Source organism: Rhineura floridana, chromosome 10, assembly GCF_030035675.1.
Source record: "Rhineura floridana isolate rRhiFlo1 chromosome 10, rRhiFlo1.hap2, whole genome shotgun sequence".
NCBI classification, from domain to species: domain Eukaryota; kingdom Metazoa; phylum Chordata; class Lepidosauria; order Squamata; family Rhineuridae; genus Rhineura; species Rhineura floridana.
The window spans coordinates 81,298,837-81,313,867 of NC_084489.1; the positions used below are offsets into that span (position 1 = coordinate 81,298,837).

Below are 15,031 nucleotides of genomic sequence, written 5' to 3' on the forward strand. Positions count from 1 at the left end.
TGTGGTTTCCTTTATGGAATCAATCCATCTCGTTTGGCCTTCCTCTTTTTCTACTCCCTTCTGTTTTCCCAGCATTATTGTCTTTTCTAGTGAATCCTGTCTTCTCATTAAGTGTCCAAAGTATAAGCTGTTTCATCATTTTAGCTTCTAATGACAGTTCTGGTTTAATTTGTTCTAACACCCAATTATTCGTCTTTTTCACAGTCCATGGTACCCGCAAAGCTCTCCTCCAACACCACATTTCAAAGGAGTTGATTTTTCTCTTATCCACTTTTTTCACTGTCCAACTTTCACATCCATACACAGTGATCGGGAATACCATGGTCTGAATGATCCTGACTTTGGTGTTCAGTGATATATCTTTGCATTTGAGGACCTTTTCTAGTTCTCTCATAGCTGCCCTCCCCAGTCCTAGCCTTCTTCTGATTTCTTGACTATTGTCTCCATTTTGGTTAATGACTGTGCCGAGGTATTGATAATCCTTGACAAGTGCAATGTCCTCATTGTCAACTTTAAAGTTGCATAAATCTTCTGCTGTCATTACTTTAGTCTTTTTGATGTTCAGCTGTAGTCCTGCTTTTGCGCTTTCCTCTTTAACTTTCATCAGCATTTGTTTCAAATCATTACTGGTTTCTGCTAGTAGTATGGTATCGTCTGCATATCTAAAATTATTGATATTTCTCCCTCCAATTTTCACACCTCCTTCATTTTGGTCCAATCCGTCTTTCGTATGATATGTTCTGCGTACAGATTAAATAAATAGGGTGATAAATTACACCCCTGTCTCACACCCTTTCCGACTGGGAACCAGTCGGTTTTTCCATATTGTGTCCTTACAGTAGCCTCTTGTACAGAGTTAGGTTGCTCATCAGGACAATCAGAAGCTGTGGTACCCCCATTTCTTTTAAAGAATTCCATAGTTTTTCATGATCTACACAGTGAAAAGCTTTGCTGTAATCTATAAAGTACAGGGAGATTTTCTTCTGAAATTCCTTGGTCCGTTCCATTATCCAATGTATGTTTGCGATATGATCTCTGGTGCCTCTTCTCTTTCTAAATCCAGCTTGGACGTCTGGCATTTCTCGCTCCATATATGGTAAGAGCCTTTATTGTAAAATCGTGAGCATTACTTTACTTGCATGGGATATAAAGGCAATAGTTCGATAATTACTGCATTCCCAGGATCCCCTTTCTTTGGAATTGGGATATATATTGAACGCTTCCAGTCTGTGGGCCACTGTTTAGTTTTCCATATTTGTTGACACTTTTTTGTCAAAATTTGGACAGATTCAGTCTCAGTAGCTTGTAGCAACTCTATTGGTATGCCATCTGTTCCTGGTGATTTTGTTTTTTCCAAGTATTTTAAGAGCAGCTTTCACCTCTCATTCTAAAATTTCTGGTTCTTCCTCATACGGTTCCTCCATGAATGAATATATCATCCTGGCTTCTCTTTTATAGAGTTCTTCAGTGTATTGCTTCCATCTTCCTTTTATTTCATCTCGGTCAGTCAGTGTGTTCCCTGGTTGATTATTCAACATCCCTACTCTTGGTTTACATTTCCCTTTCATTTCTCTAATCTTTTGGAATAGGGCTCTTGTTCTTCCCATTTTTTAATTCAGCCTAACTATTTGCATCAAAATGAAGATGTAAATACACTTTTTGATGTACAGTCATTCAAAACCAATCTAGTGAAGATAGATGGCACTTGCATTGGAATGCATAACTGATTTATGCTTGCAGTTCCTGTTCCTGAGAAGGAGAGGAGATCAATATGATGGTAGCATGTTTCAACATGTAGATTTCTCTCTCTAGATTAGGATGCTTTTAAGTAAACCCTCTTCTTCACAGAACACCTATCTAATGAACTAGGATTCTCCTATGACAATCCTGTACTCCAAAGAACACCCTGAAAAGGGTTGTCTATGATTGCACTCCTTGCCACATTTTATTTCACTTGATGTTGTCTAGCCCTAAGGCAGCACAGTCATTTCATTAGTCCTAATTATTAATCCTAATAGTCACACATTTATTATAACCAAACCAGAAAATGTGGTTTAAAACATTACAAATTATGGTCAAACACATTGCCAAAAAGAAGGCGGTGGCTCAGTTTGTGGCAAAAGCTGCTAAACATGAGCAATTTTATACAGAAGAATATAATTGGCTGAGAGTTATGCTAACTTTGAATATTTGGCTTTTCATTGGCCATATCCACAACATACCCTTAAAGCACATTGCTTCCCCCAAACAATCCTGGGAACTGTAATTTGTTAAAGGTGCTAGAGATTGTAGCTGTGTGAGGTGTAATCTACAGTTCTCAGGATTCTTTGGGGAAAGCCATGTGCTTTAAATGTATTATATGGATATGACCAATGCTATTTACTATTTCGTTCCTCTAAAACAGGTAAGAAGGCATTTTTAAAGCCTCTCAGAGACTTCATAACAGTCCTATATGTTAAGTGTCAGCTCTGCACTGAGACAGCAGTGCAGGCAGGGCTGGAAATTCCTGGGTATTTAGCAGGGTGGGAAAGTCCTTAGCTGGCAGCTTGGTTGTAAATCTGCCAGGCTAACAAGGATGAAGCGTGATAAGGGCAAGGCCCTTTCCAAGCTTATGTGCCAAGCCAGAAGTCCAGAAGCGAGGTCAGTAGAGGTCCGGGTTCAATTGCCAAGGGGTCAGTCCAAGATAAGGTTCAGGGACTCTGGAAACACACAAAGCCACTCCTGACATTGTAGTCAGCCACAAGCTGAAGCCAAGGTTTGTCTTTTAAGGAGCATGTTTGTCAGCAGGTGTGAGCCATCAGCGTTTTGGCCTTAAGTGGACAGGCCTGCCCCTCTTCTGCCTGACCTTCTGTTGTCTACGTTCTGCAGGTGAGGGGGGAGTAACTGTTCACTGTCTGCGTCTGGCTGAAGGGCTTCAGCTGTGTCTGGGGTGCTCTGCAGCTGAGGGGGAGAAGGAGCTGGGTTCTCAGGAGTTTCCTCCGTTTCTCCTTCTGGGTCTGCTGCTGTTACTCCTGAGTCATCCTCATGTGATGAGTCCTCCGACGGGGCCATGACATTAAGCATGTTAACAATTTGATTGCCACCACTCATTTATTTGCCACATATATGCACTTTCTTTTAAAAAAAATTCAAGGAAGAAAGCTCTAGATTTCATAGATCAATGTGGAAGATTTACACTGACGTAAACGAAAAAGATTCATCATTACCATTCTGAAAGTCGGTAGCCGGAAATCAAGCATCAAGTGTATTATGCCCATGATAACCAAAAAGAAGTCAAAAATATTCCAAGCTTCTTGAAAATAGTAGTAGGGATCAAGTGCAATGATTTTGAAGATCATTTCAACTGTAAATATGGCAGTAAAAACCTGCAAGAGTGAAATTATTTCAGAACATAATGAAGGCATAATGAAATACAGTATTCTTTCAAGCTATACCTTTAGGAAAGGGGTGGCTAAACTGTGGCCATCTAGATGTTGTTAGACTCCAACTTTCATTAACCCTAGCCAGCATGGCCAATGATCAGGGATGATGGGAGTTTGGGTCCAACAACATCTGGGGGCCACAGGTTAGCCATACCTGCTTTCCTTCCCACAACAGTAGATTAACAGTTGCTTGTCATGCCAAATTGTGAGTGTTATTCCTAGCCATGTAGGATAATGCCTCATTTAAGCATGTGTGAATGGACATATAGCCAAAAACATAAGAAGTGCCTTGCAAAGTTGTTGCAAAAGGCTTTTGATGGCTCAAAAAACCCTTCCGCTATCTCACCACTTGGAATAGCTCTACTGGACAGCTATTTGAGGATGCAATGGTGGCACAGAAGTAGGTCTTTTTCACTGCTGCTGCATAGCAACACACATTTAGGTGTTCCATCATGTATGGGCTCTACTTGAAGGACTTGCAAGTAGGGCTGGGGGAGAAATTGGATTCAGTTCACATTTAGAGGCGAACCTATCCAATGTGAACTTTCTGAAACATAACCAAGACACAGCCATCCTTTGAAATTCACACTTCCCTGAAATGTGCAATGAAGTCCTCCAGCCAAATAATGTGTACAAAAATGCATATACTGGGGCAAAATGTGAATATATTAGCAAAAACAGTATTCTGCAAAAAGGAATGCAAAACTGTATTCTACCCGAGGAAATTGCTTTGCAAAAGGGTTATATTAGGCAAAATTCCATACAAAAATTCTTATATTAGGATAAATTTTGCACTAAAGCAAAAAAGTGAATTTTCATGAGGACTTTAAAAAAAATAATTTGCACAGTGATTTGGAAAGGCAGAAAACCAAACTTAAGTTTGGAAACATGAGAGACTGAAGGAAAGCAAAATGGACAGATCCACTCATTCCCAATTGTCATACATTCTTTCAGAAGGACAGTAGAAGATGTGCCCATGTGCTCCTCTACCCGTTGAATTGTTGCTGGCACTAATGCTTGAACTGGACTTCAAACACTGAGAAATTTGTGCATTAACATTAGCTATTCCAGGTGTGCAGCATTTTCCCCACTTCACTATATAACTGCTTGATTTCATTTAGAATGGCAGGAGAAGAAATTATTCCTACACACAAAATGTTGATTACAAAATTGTACAAACAGTGTAATTTCTAGGTACAAAATTTAGTTCAGAGGCATTCCACAAAACAGCAACAAAGTTCTCCAACAGCAAAAGAATAAAAAAAGTATTTCTTGTCATGTAGCTTAATTCAGATTTGACTTCACTTACATTGTTTCCTTGAGAAACCACTTCTGGTGAAAAGGGAATGTTTTTGAATGCCATTAACAGAGTATTCACTATAATACACAGCGTGATAAACAGTTCAGTAAAAGGATTTATCATTACTTTCTTCACAGTTTTCTTTATTTGCACCCAGGGTGGGCAACATTGCCAAATGAGATACTTTTGGACAGCACGTTTGAAGCAGGGAGGGAATTCCAGTTTTGATTCTTTCCATTCTAAATGACAACAGGAACACAATTACACGTAAGTTATGAAACAAGAGAACAATTTCAGCTAAAACACAGGTAATTCTTCTCATACACACACACAGTTAACTTGAAAAGCATCTGCACATACCCCACTCAAATTTATTTATTTTTATTTATTATTTTATTTATATCCAACCCTTCCTCCCTCTGGGAGGAAATCCCTCATCATCCCACACAAGCTGAGGAAGAGGCGTGATGGCTGATAACTTTTCTGCACAGCTTTTTCTAATGCAATGATTCAGAACCCACTGTATTATAATTCAGGTTGCAATCCAATACATGTCTACTCAGAAGTAAGCTCCATTGGGTTCAATGGGACTTACTCCTAGGTAAGTGTGTATTAGATTACAGCTTAAATGTCTCATATAGGATGAAAGTGGGATATGTGGAGCAAACAACATTGGTTTGGTATGCTAATGAAGATCTGGTGGTAAGCATGCAGTCGTACCTTATGAAAGGGAATGAAAGACTACAACCAAACACACACTTAAACACACTTAAGCCCATTAAAACAAAAGGGACTTCCTTAACTTGGTGCTCAATGTATTATGGCTATAATTTAACACTCTACACTATAATTACTATTTATTAAATTATTATTAAATTTATATCCCACCCTTCCTCCCAGAAGGAGCCCAGGGCGGCAAAGAAAAAATTAAAAACACCCTAAAACATCTTAAAAACAGACTTTAAAATATATTGAAACAAAACATTTTTAAAAACATATTAAAACAGAACTTTAAAAAACATCTTTTTAAAAAAAGCTTTATAAACATCTAAAAAAACAATTCCAACACAAACACACACTGGGATAAGGTCTCAACGTAAAAGGCTTGTTGAAAGAGGAAGGTCTTCAATAGGCACCAAAAAGGTAATAGAGATGGTGCCTGTCTAATATTTAAGGGGAGGAAATTCCAAAGGGTAGGTGCCACAACACTAAAGGTCCGTTTCCTATGCTGTGCGGAACGGACCTCCTGATAAGATGGTATTTGCAGGAGACCCTCACCTGCAGAGTGCAGTGATCGACTGGGTATATAAGGGGTAAGACCATCTTTTAAGTATTCTGGTCCCAAGCTGCATAGGGCTTTGTACACCAAAACCAGAAGCTTGTACTCGACCCAAGTAGTAACAACAATATCATCAATAATGACCCAAGTGGTAATATCAATACTGACTGCTGAAATTCATATGAAAACATGATGGCAATAAATGCTACAGACTCAGAAATAAAGCAAAAAACAAAAACCCTACAACTCCATCAATTTTAAAATGTTTTTTACATTTCATGATTTATTCAAATAAGTGAAGATTTGTAGAGACAGCATGAACCTGGGATATTCCAGTGAGTGGCCCTCACTCCTGAGCCAATTACCCTCCTCCTTTTCCTGCATAATTTTCTGTTTAAAATATGCTGTTTAGGATGTTTATTTTTTCCACAAAATACTTAAAAGTGCTGACGAACTTACCCATGGCCTCTTTAAAACTGTTTTTAAACTTACCCATTGTTTTGCTGATGACATTAGCAGCACTTCTTAACCGTTGTCTTTGCAATGGGTCGCTATGAGTGTCAACTGATAGGCGATAGGACATTAACAGCTCTTTCTGTGGGTGCAGAAAACAAATCAAAAAGTGAATATTTGAAGCGACACTTCCATCTCTCCATTAATTTACACAATCCCCAATGAACTAACGTAGGAGCAGAAAGAATAATAAACCCTCAAAGAGATCTAAAATGAAATGTGGTTAGTAGCATAAAGTCCTTCTCAACATAGCTAACACCAGAATTAGCTGGTTCATAAATTGTATTTCTAATGTTATGGGAATGCTAGGAAACAGAGACTTGGATCCAAAGACCTACCTGCATTTCTGCTTGCACATTGCAGGGGTCACAGTTTTTCCCTCCCACCCACCTGCAACCCAAAAAGTAACTCCTGTGTATTTGTAGTAACTCCTGTGTATTTGCAGTGTGTGATGGAGTTGGGAGGGGAGGGTGCAGCCAGAGATGAAGGAAGATTCCAAAACCCACCTCACTGCAGAATTATATATCATTCTTGCTCATAAAAGCAGAGTGTTCTGTCCAAGCCAGCATCTTCCGCTGGTGAGGATTTTGGATGCATATACACCATACATTTAAAGCACATGAATCCTGGGAACTGTAGTTTGTTAAGAGTGCTGGAAATTGTAACCCTGTGAGGGGCAAACTGCAGTTCCCAGGATTATTTGGGGGAAGCCATGAGCTTTAAATGTATGGTGTGTACACATCCTTTATATAAGGCAGAGTCTGAACTATTTTTGGTATGATGGTCAATAAACTATAGCAGTCGTACGAAAGCAGGCATCCATGTGAACTTTGGACCAATCTCACACAGCGTAGGTGGAAACCTGCAAAGCAACATATAGGGGAAATGGCGATGGAAGGCATATATCCCTGTATCATTTGGAAGATATATATAGATTCTTTCTGTTACATGAAAGGCTGCACGAAAGACAACAGCGATTAACTTTCAAAGTTATAGTTCTATCCCGAGTTATCAAGTCACAGAGTTATCAACAGTGGGAGGATTATGCAATAACCTCATTGCTAAATGGTCTGGAGCCTCAGTACATATCAAGATACAATGAGTGAACTGATCACCCCACAGAGTTATGAAAAGGAAGTGAAGCAAACATTGGTCAAGTTTCAATTCAATTCAAGAAACTCTGGTTTGTGGTTTAAGCGGGCCTGAATATCTGCTCTGAGGGCAGAAATGTCTCTGCCTTGCTGGGACATGAGAAACAGACAGGCTGGCAATGCTTTGGTCAAGTGGAGATCATGTGCCTGTGCAGAGATGTAAGGTATGGTACTCCTCACATCCAGCATGCCCCTGGGTGCCACTGCTAGAACATGAGAACAGAAAGGCTCAGCTGAGCTGAGTCCATGTTCCATGAAGAAGATGCAAGGCTGGTTAGCAGCTCTGAGTGACTTTCATTAGTGTCCCTGATGATGCTTGGGAACACTGAAATGGTTTTTACAGGTGTCTGCCCTGACTTGTCATTTATCAATGCAGAACTAAATTTTAGTGAGGAGAAGGTGGGCAAAGCAGAAATTTGTTGGTGTAGAGGGATCAAAGAGAGACTGCATCTCAGCTTCACTTCTTCCTCTTTGCTTAATTCTACCCCCACCCCAAAGCTTAGCTCTAAGTTTGCTTGCTCCGGGCTTTTTGGAGCCCAAATTGCCTTTTGCCTTCTCTTTAAGAGAAGAGATTTCTTGCTCTGAACCTGTCTCTTCTTCAGTACTGAAGGTGTTATGGCCATTTCCCCCCTGAAAATGCCAGAGTCCCAGGTTTAACATTTGTAGTTATATATATTCAGCTTATCTACAGCTTGGGACCAGGATATCTGAAAGATTGTCTTACCTCTTAGATACCCAGTCGGTCACTGCACTCTGCAGGTGAGAAGCTCCTGCAGATACCATCCCATCAGAAGGTCATAGGAAACAGACCTCTAGTGTTGTGGCACCTACTCTTTGGAATTACCTCCCTTTAAATATTAGATGGGGGCTGGCTCTATTTTTGGCGTCTACTGAAGACCTTCCTCTTTCAACAAGCCTTTTAAGTACAGACCTTATCCCAATTAGCATCTGTGTTTGAATTGTTTTTGAAGATGTTTTGAAAAGATTTTTGAAAAGATTTTTTAAAGATGTTTTGTTTTTAAGATTTTTAAAGATGTTTTGTTTTTAAGATTTTTAAAGATGTTTTTAGTGTTTTAGCACTTTTTTGCTGCCCTGGGTTGCTTCTGGGAGGAAGGGTGGGATATCAATTTAATAAATAAATAAATAAAATTATTCTTTCTATATTTTTGCCTATTCCTTGGTAAGGCTTAAACACCTTTCTTCTTTTTACCTTTCCCTTTACTTCTGGACTTTCTGGATCTTATTCACTGGATCCTGAATTCAATTCTCAATTCCCTCCTGAGTTTACAGAACCTTATTCCTTTAAAATCCTGCTTGGATAGGTAGCTATAATATGTCTTTTTTCATTTTTCTTATTATTTAGCTTAAGTTGCTATGTAATTGTAGCATTTATATAAGCTTTTAACAAGTTGGAGCTGGTGGGAGTTCTAGCTTATAAATCAAAGTGGAGTTGAATAATAGTTAAAAGCATTGCTAGTTTTACATGCCATAATGATTGCTTAATTATATGCATGTTATTTGAAGCTTCAATATTTTCTTCTATTTCTTTTATCACAGAAAACAACATCTACCTCCAGTGACATTCATTTCAAGGACCAAACCAAAGGTATACACTGGGACCCCTGAGATCTCCTATTACTCATAGATTGGAGTACATACAATAGTGTTTTACATCCAATAATCTTTGACATTATGTCAAAATGCATTCATTATTTAACAGTATGTAATAGCTGACACAACAGTTGTGGGGAATTTTGGCCCTTCAAATGTTGATGAATTATAATTCCCATCACCACGCCATTGCCCTTCCTGATGGGGCTGATGGGAGCTGTAGTTGAGCAACGTCTGGAAGGCCAAACGTTCCTCACGCCTGTGATAGTGTTTAAAATGTGAAGGCAGCTGGTGCATAATAGTGTTCAGTATTTGACAGGAGACATGCAATAGCTTTCAAATACTAACATGCAACTGAATTAGCAGATGTTTGTTTTGGTTAAATAAAGGAGCAAAATTAGTACCAATGATATCAGGTATTTTCAGAAACAGGTGTGAAGGGGTACAAATGGATTCTGAGATAAAATGAAGATGTTGAAGCAAAAAATTGAATTCAGTATTGTAAGAATAAGATGAATGTTGATTTTAGTGAGGAGAGGTTCTTTTCAGCTCAGTATTTACAATTGTTGCCCCCTTCAACTCTTCCTATATTCAAATTGCCCTTAAGTTAAACTTTCGTGTACAACACTGATCCATTTGCACTCCCTTCTATGTTCACATATACAAATGAGCCAGGAAAGTTGTTGCCACTAAAACTTACAAGCTCCTTTTGACTTTTATCAGGTGGTGCATAAAACATGGTTTCATCTTCCCCATAGGTTTTGGGCTCTGGGCCTTTGTGTTGCTTTCTCCTCTTGCTTTTTCTTTCCTTCTTCTTATTGGATTCTACATTTGGCATTTCAGGGTTTTCATCTGATGAGGCAACCTGCCTTTTGAAAGCCAATTCCTGAAATAGACAATGTTCAAGTAAACACAATTAGTGCATGACTAGTAATCAAGGTGAGGAAATACTAGTCTTATTTTGTGCAAGCCTGTTCTGCTTGAAGGTAGTTAGCATGGGGAGAGACTTCCTCTGAGACCAAATAGCAGAATCTTCCAACCACTGCAACACATAGGCTTCTTTACATGTATGTAAGAAATGTGAGTCCCATTATAGCAACTTGTGAACATTTAGCACTATTGGAAACATTGTCTCAGCAACAACGTCTAGCTCTGCCCTAAACAGAATATTTATTTCCAACAAGCCTTTTAAGTAGAGATCTTTATCCCAGTCTGCATCTGTATTGGAACTGTTTTTAAGATGTTTTAAGATTGTTTTATCACTTGTTTGCTACTCTGGGCTCCTTTTAGGAGGAAGGGCAGGATATAAATTTAATCAACAGTAATAATACTGTTTGATTGTTAAATCCATTAACATATTTCATTTTATTCATATGGTAGTGTTTGCAATATTTTTCCACTTCCACTACAGAAATTTAATAATTATTAAGTATTAAATTCTATTGTTGGAACTTCATCAATAATAATTAAGTATTGTTATTGTTGTTGTTGTCATCATTATTATATTTATATTTACATTTATATTCATTAATTAAATTTATATTCTCCCCTTCCTCCCAGAAGAGCTCATTATGTATTAGTATTATGAAGTATTATGATTATGGCTGAAGTTTCAACAATAGAATTATACACATTTTATTTCCATTGTTAACAAGAGCAACAAATATAAAGGCAATTAGGCTTAATATATTATCCTTTTTTAAAACAAAATTACAAACCTTTTCCTTCCTTAGTAATTCTTTTGCTTCACGAAGCAACATCTCCCTTGCCTTTGTGTGTGCAAGTGTTGCCTTGTTTTGCTCTTCATATGCCATTGTTACAACAGCCAGGATTAAATTAAATAGATAAAATGAGCACAGAAAGATGATTATCACAAAAAAGATGACATAGGTTTTCCCAGATGTTCTGATAACCTGTAAAGCACAAAATAACAGGGATATTTCCAACCCCATTTCAATCTGTGTGGCAGCCACTATGCTTTCTAGCTAAGCTGCTAAATAGTGTTAAAAAACCCCTGAGCTATATATTTTTATATTTTTGTATGTTTAAATGTATCATTCAGACTACCTCATAAATGCAAGTACTTTTTCTTTTTGCATTAGAGAATTTTGTGCATACTGCCAGTATGAATAAGTATTAATTGAACAGAAAGGAACCGTCTTTGCGGTATTTTGTCCGCAAAATACACAAGACAAAATTTAATCAGATCTGTCCATTCCTCAGCTGAGGGTAGATTGGTCGGGATGTATTAGAGAATTGACTCTATGGCCACACCCAAACTATGAAACCTGACTCAAGAGTCTGTAAGTCTCCTCCTCTGTATTCTGCTCCCTAGTTTGAAAAATTATTCTAACTTTTACATTACTTAGGATTTTAAATTTATTATTTATTTCTCCAAACTTGCCGAACACCCTTTATCATGCCAACATGGTTCCTGGCAGGTTTTCAGCAATGCAATGTGCAAAGAATAAAAACAAATGTTAAAACCATCCAATTCATAAAACAGTAATAGCGCAACAGCAGGAGACCAACCAACCACCGGTGGCTACTAGTTTGTTCCAAAGGCCAGGGAGATTTTTTTTTAATCTGCCAGTAGAAGCCCATCAGTCTCTGCCAGCCAGGCTTCCATGGGAAGGGAATTCCCGAGTCCCTTGGGTGGGTGGGATGTGGGGAACACACAACAGAAAAGACCCTCTCCAAGATCACCATACTGTGGGCTGAGCTCACCACAAGAATGCTATATGTGTCGATACACACACACCCATCAACCACAAAATCGGTGATGGATGGTATGGTAGACGGCATATTGACACTGACAAATGGCAGTTGCCCTTTATTGTTAAGAACATAAGAACATAAGAAGAGCCTGCTGGATCAGGCCAGTGGCCCATCTAGTCCAGCATCCTGTTCTCACAGTGGCCAACCAGGTGCCTGGGGGAAGCCCGCAAGCAGGACCCGAGTGCAAGAACACTCTCCCCTCCTGAGGCTTCCGGCAACTGGTTTTCAGAAGCATGCTGCCTCTGACTAGGGTGGCACAGCACAGCCATCACGGCTAGTAGCCATGGATAGCCCTGTCCTCCATGAATTTGTCTAATCTTCTTTTAAAGCCGTCCAAGCTGGTGGCCTTTACTGCATCTTGTGGGAGCAAATTCCATAGTTTAACTATGCGCTGAGTAAAGAAGTACTTCCTTTTGTCTGTCCTGATGAGACATGGACTATAACACCAAGAGTGCCTGCTGAGAGGATTGTGTGAAGGCACTATGTGAGCTTGTTTAGGAACAGCATTCCACAGATGAGGGGCCCCTGCCAAAAAGGCCCCCTCCCTCCTTGACACGTTCTGAATTTCATTTTGAGGAAGCACTCGTAGAGGGGCTTAATATTAATTAATGTATTAATTAATAAAGTACTAATACAGTACATTGATTAATACTTTTGGCTATAAGAAAAGCAATTTCTTTTCACAGCGTGGAGGATAAAACAAATGAGATTTAAAAATATATTAGTAATGTTTCAAACAGATGTAAAAGGAAAAATAAAAATAAGAAGAATAAAGGTAATAACCATTGACTGGGATTATACAGATTGCCAAATCTGACAATGCTTTCCATTCAGATCAAAGTAAACTAATGAAGATAAATATCAAATTGGGCATTAAGAAATATAAAACAGAGTATTAAGACAGTATGAAAAAATATTTACATCATCCCACATTCTAAAAATTACACGCAACAGTCTCATCAATAAAAAAATAAAATAAAAAAGGTTTTACCTGCCGATAAAGACGTTCCCAGCTGTCTTGTGTCATCAGTCGGAACAATGAAAGAAAGGCCCAGCCAAAATGATCAAAACTTGTGTACCCATAGTCAGGATTTCCCCCATGTTTTCGACAAAAATAGCCAGTTTGACATTCAGAGCTATTAATAAAAGATTGCACATTATGTTATCTCAATAACTTTTAAGTAAAAGATTTCTCTTACTGCATACCACACAACTAGGGATGGAAAGTCTGTCAACTTCAGTTCTCTCAGTTTCTCATTTTTCTGATCTTAAGCTCAGTTCTCCACATTTCTGCAGCAATTAGTTAATTTTTTTTTAAAATCCTCATGAAAATTCTCCAGCATTTTAGAGCAACTTTCTCCTAATAAACAGGTTTTTGTAGGGAGTCTTGACTACTGTACACATCTTTGCATTGCTCATCAGCTAATGCATTTTTGTATGTTATTTTCACTCATATATTCATTTTTATGCACACTTTCTCCTATGTGCATTTTTGAAACATTATTTGGTTGGCAAACTGCATCACAAAATTAAAATATGTGCAAATATCAAAGGATGGATGTGCTTCAGTTCTCATATTGTTTCGGAAAATGCAGATTTGATAAATTCTGCTTGAAATGCAAACTGAATTGTAATGCTCACCAATTCCTACTCACAACCCAATGGTTTAGTGAAACTGGCCATTCATATCTTTCTCAAACATACCTAAGTGCTTGGTTTTGTTCCAGTCTCAACATCAACTCAGAACAAGGTTTATTAATTTATTCAAATCAAACCAATCCAGAATTGTCAACATTTTGACTGGTCCCTATGATGGGTAGCAATGTCTGTGCCCCCGCTATGGAAAAGTTTTATTGGCTAATATTTAAGTGCAGAGAAAGCTGTTAAAGGCATAGGACAGAGACTGGTCCATCCTATCCCTAAGTCCAAGAGGGAACAGCTGCTAGTAGGGGTGGAGGCAGAAAGGTCTGGATGAAGGACCACCCTGGTGCTGTGGAATATACAGAGATGTTTCTTAATGGGCAATATTCCTAGGCTTTAACACTTACCTGGCAGATGCAATTGTGATAAGGAACGTGATCTGAAGAGACTTATTTCAGTGGCTCAATGGGTTTGTAAACTAGCACGCTTCCAGAGATCCCATGAGGGAACCTGTGCACTGTTTGTGAATTCCGCTGTGTTGCTCCTCTAATGAAAAGATGAAGGTGAGGACTGTGCAATCTTACTTGCAGCTAGCCAAGAAAAGGGCAGAGACTTTTTTGTGTGTTTGGGCATAGCCTCTTGTGAAGGCTCACTTGCAGACTAGGGTAGATGTGGGGAACTTTCGGCCCTCCAGATGTTGCAGAACTCCAACTCCTATCTTCTCTGGCCATTGACCATGCTCGCTGGGGTTGCTCAGCAACATCCGGAGGGCCAAAGGTTCCCCACATCTGTCCTGGATGCTTGGAAAGTCTGTTGCCCTTTGGAAGGTTTGTCTTACATTCTGACACAATGAGTAGTCATGATGGCTCTGTACTACCTTGGGGATTGGAGGCAGCATGCCTATGCATCCCAGTTGCTGGAAAACCACAGTGGGAGAGGGTGATCGACAGAAGCATCAGGTTGGGCTTTGTGAGATCTGATCCAGTAGAATTCTTCTGTTTCTGATCCCTTTCCAGAAGCCAGATCCATCTACTATTGGGGCCAGTGTGTGTGTGTGAAATTTGTCAGTGGGAAACCTTGATTATGTGGATATCTAGATCCGTTCCCTTGGCCCTTTCCTGGCAGCGAAGCCTGTAGTGCTTCTCCAAAACGGCCCTCTGCAAAGCACAGAGGGCACTTCTTTTTAAAGGTGCAAGGTTTCTTTTGCTTCCTTCCTCCAACCAGAGGGGAGCCGAGGACAGGACAGCAGCAGCTTCTGCTCAGTAACAGGAAGAGCAAGGAGGCAAGGTGCCACAGTGCAGACCTTCTGAATGCCTGCAACCAATGAGGCATGGAG

The 15,031-nt window shown here is 39.2% G+C and overlaps 1 protein-coding gene across 1 annotated transcript in view; it reads right to left on the reverse strand.

Annotated features, from left to right (window-relative positions):
• The window catches only part of LOC133365414 (sodium channel protein type 5 subunit alpha-like), a 60,733-nt gene that overhangs the window by 34,615 nt on the left and 11,087 nt on the right, over positions 1-15,031 (reverse strand). The window contains exons 6-8 of the mRNA XM_061587250.1: positions 13,046-13,190; positions 10,995-11,189; positions 3,246-3,365 (exon numbers count right to left, since the gene is read on the reverse strand). Of these exons, the coding sequence (XP_061443234.1) occupies positions 3,246-3,365; positions 10,995-11,189; positions 13,046-13,190 (460 nt within the window). The remainder of the gene's footprint in view (positions 1-3,245; positions 3,366-10,994; positions 11,190-13,045; positions 13,191-15,031) is intronic.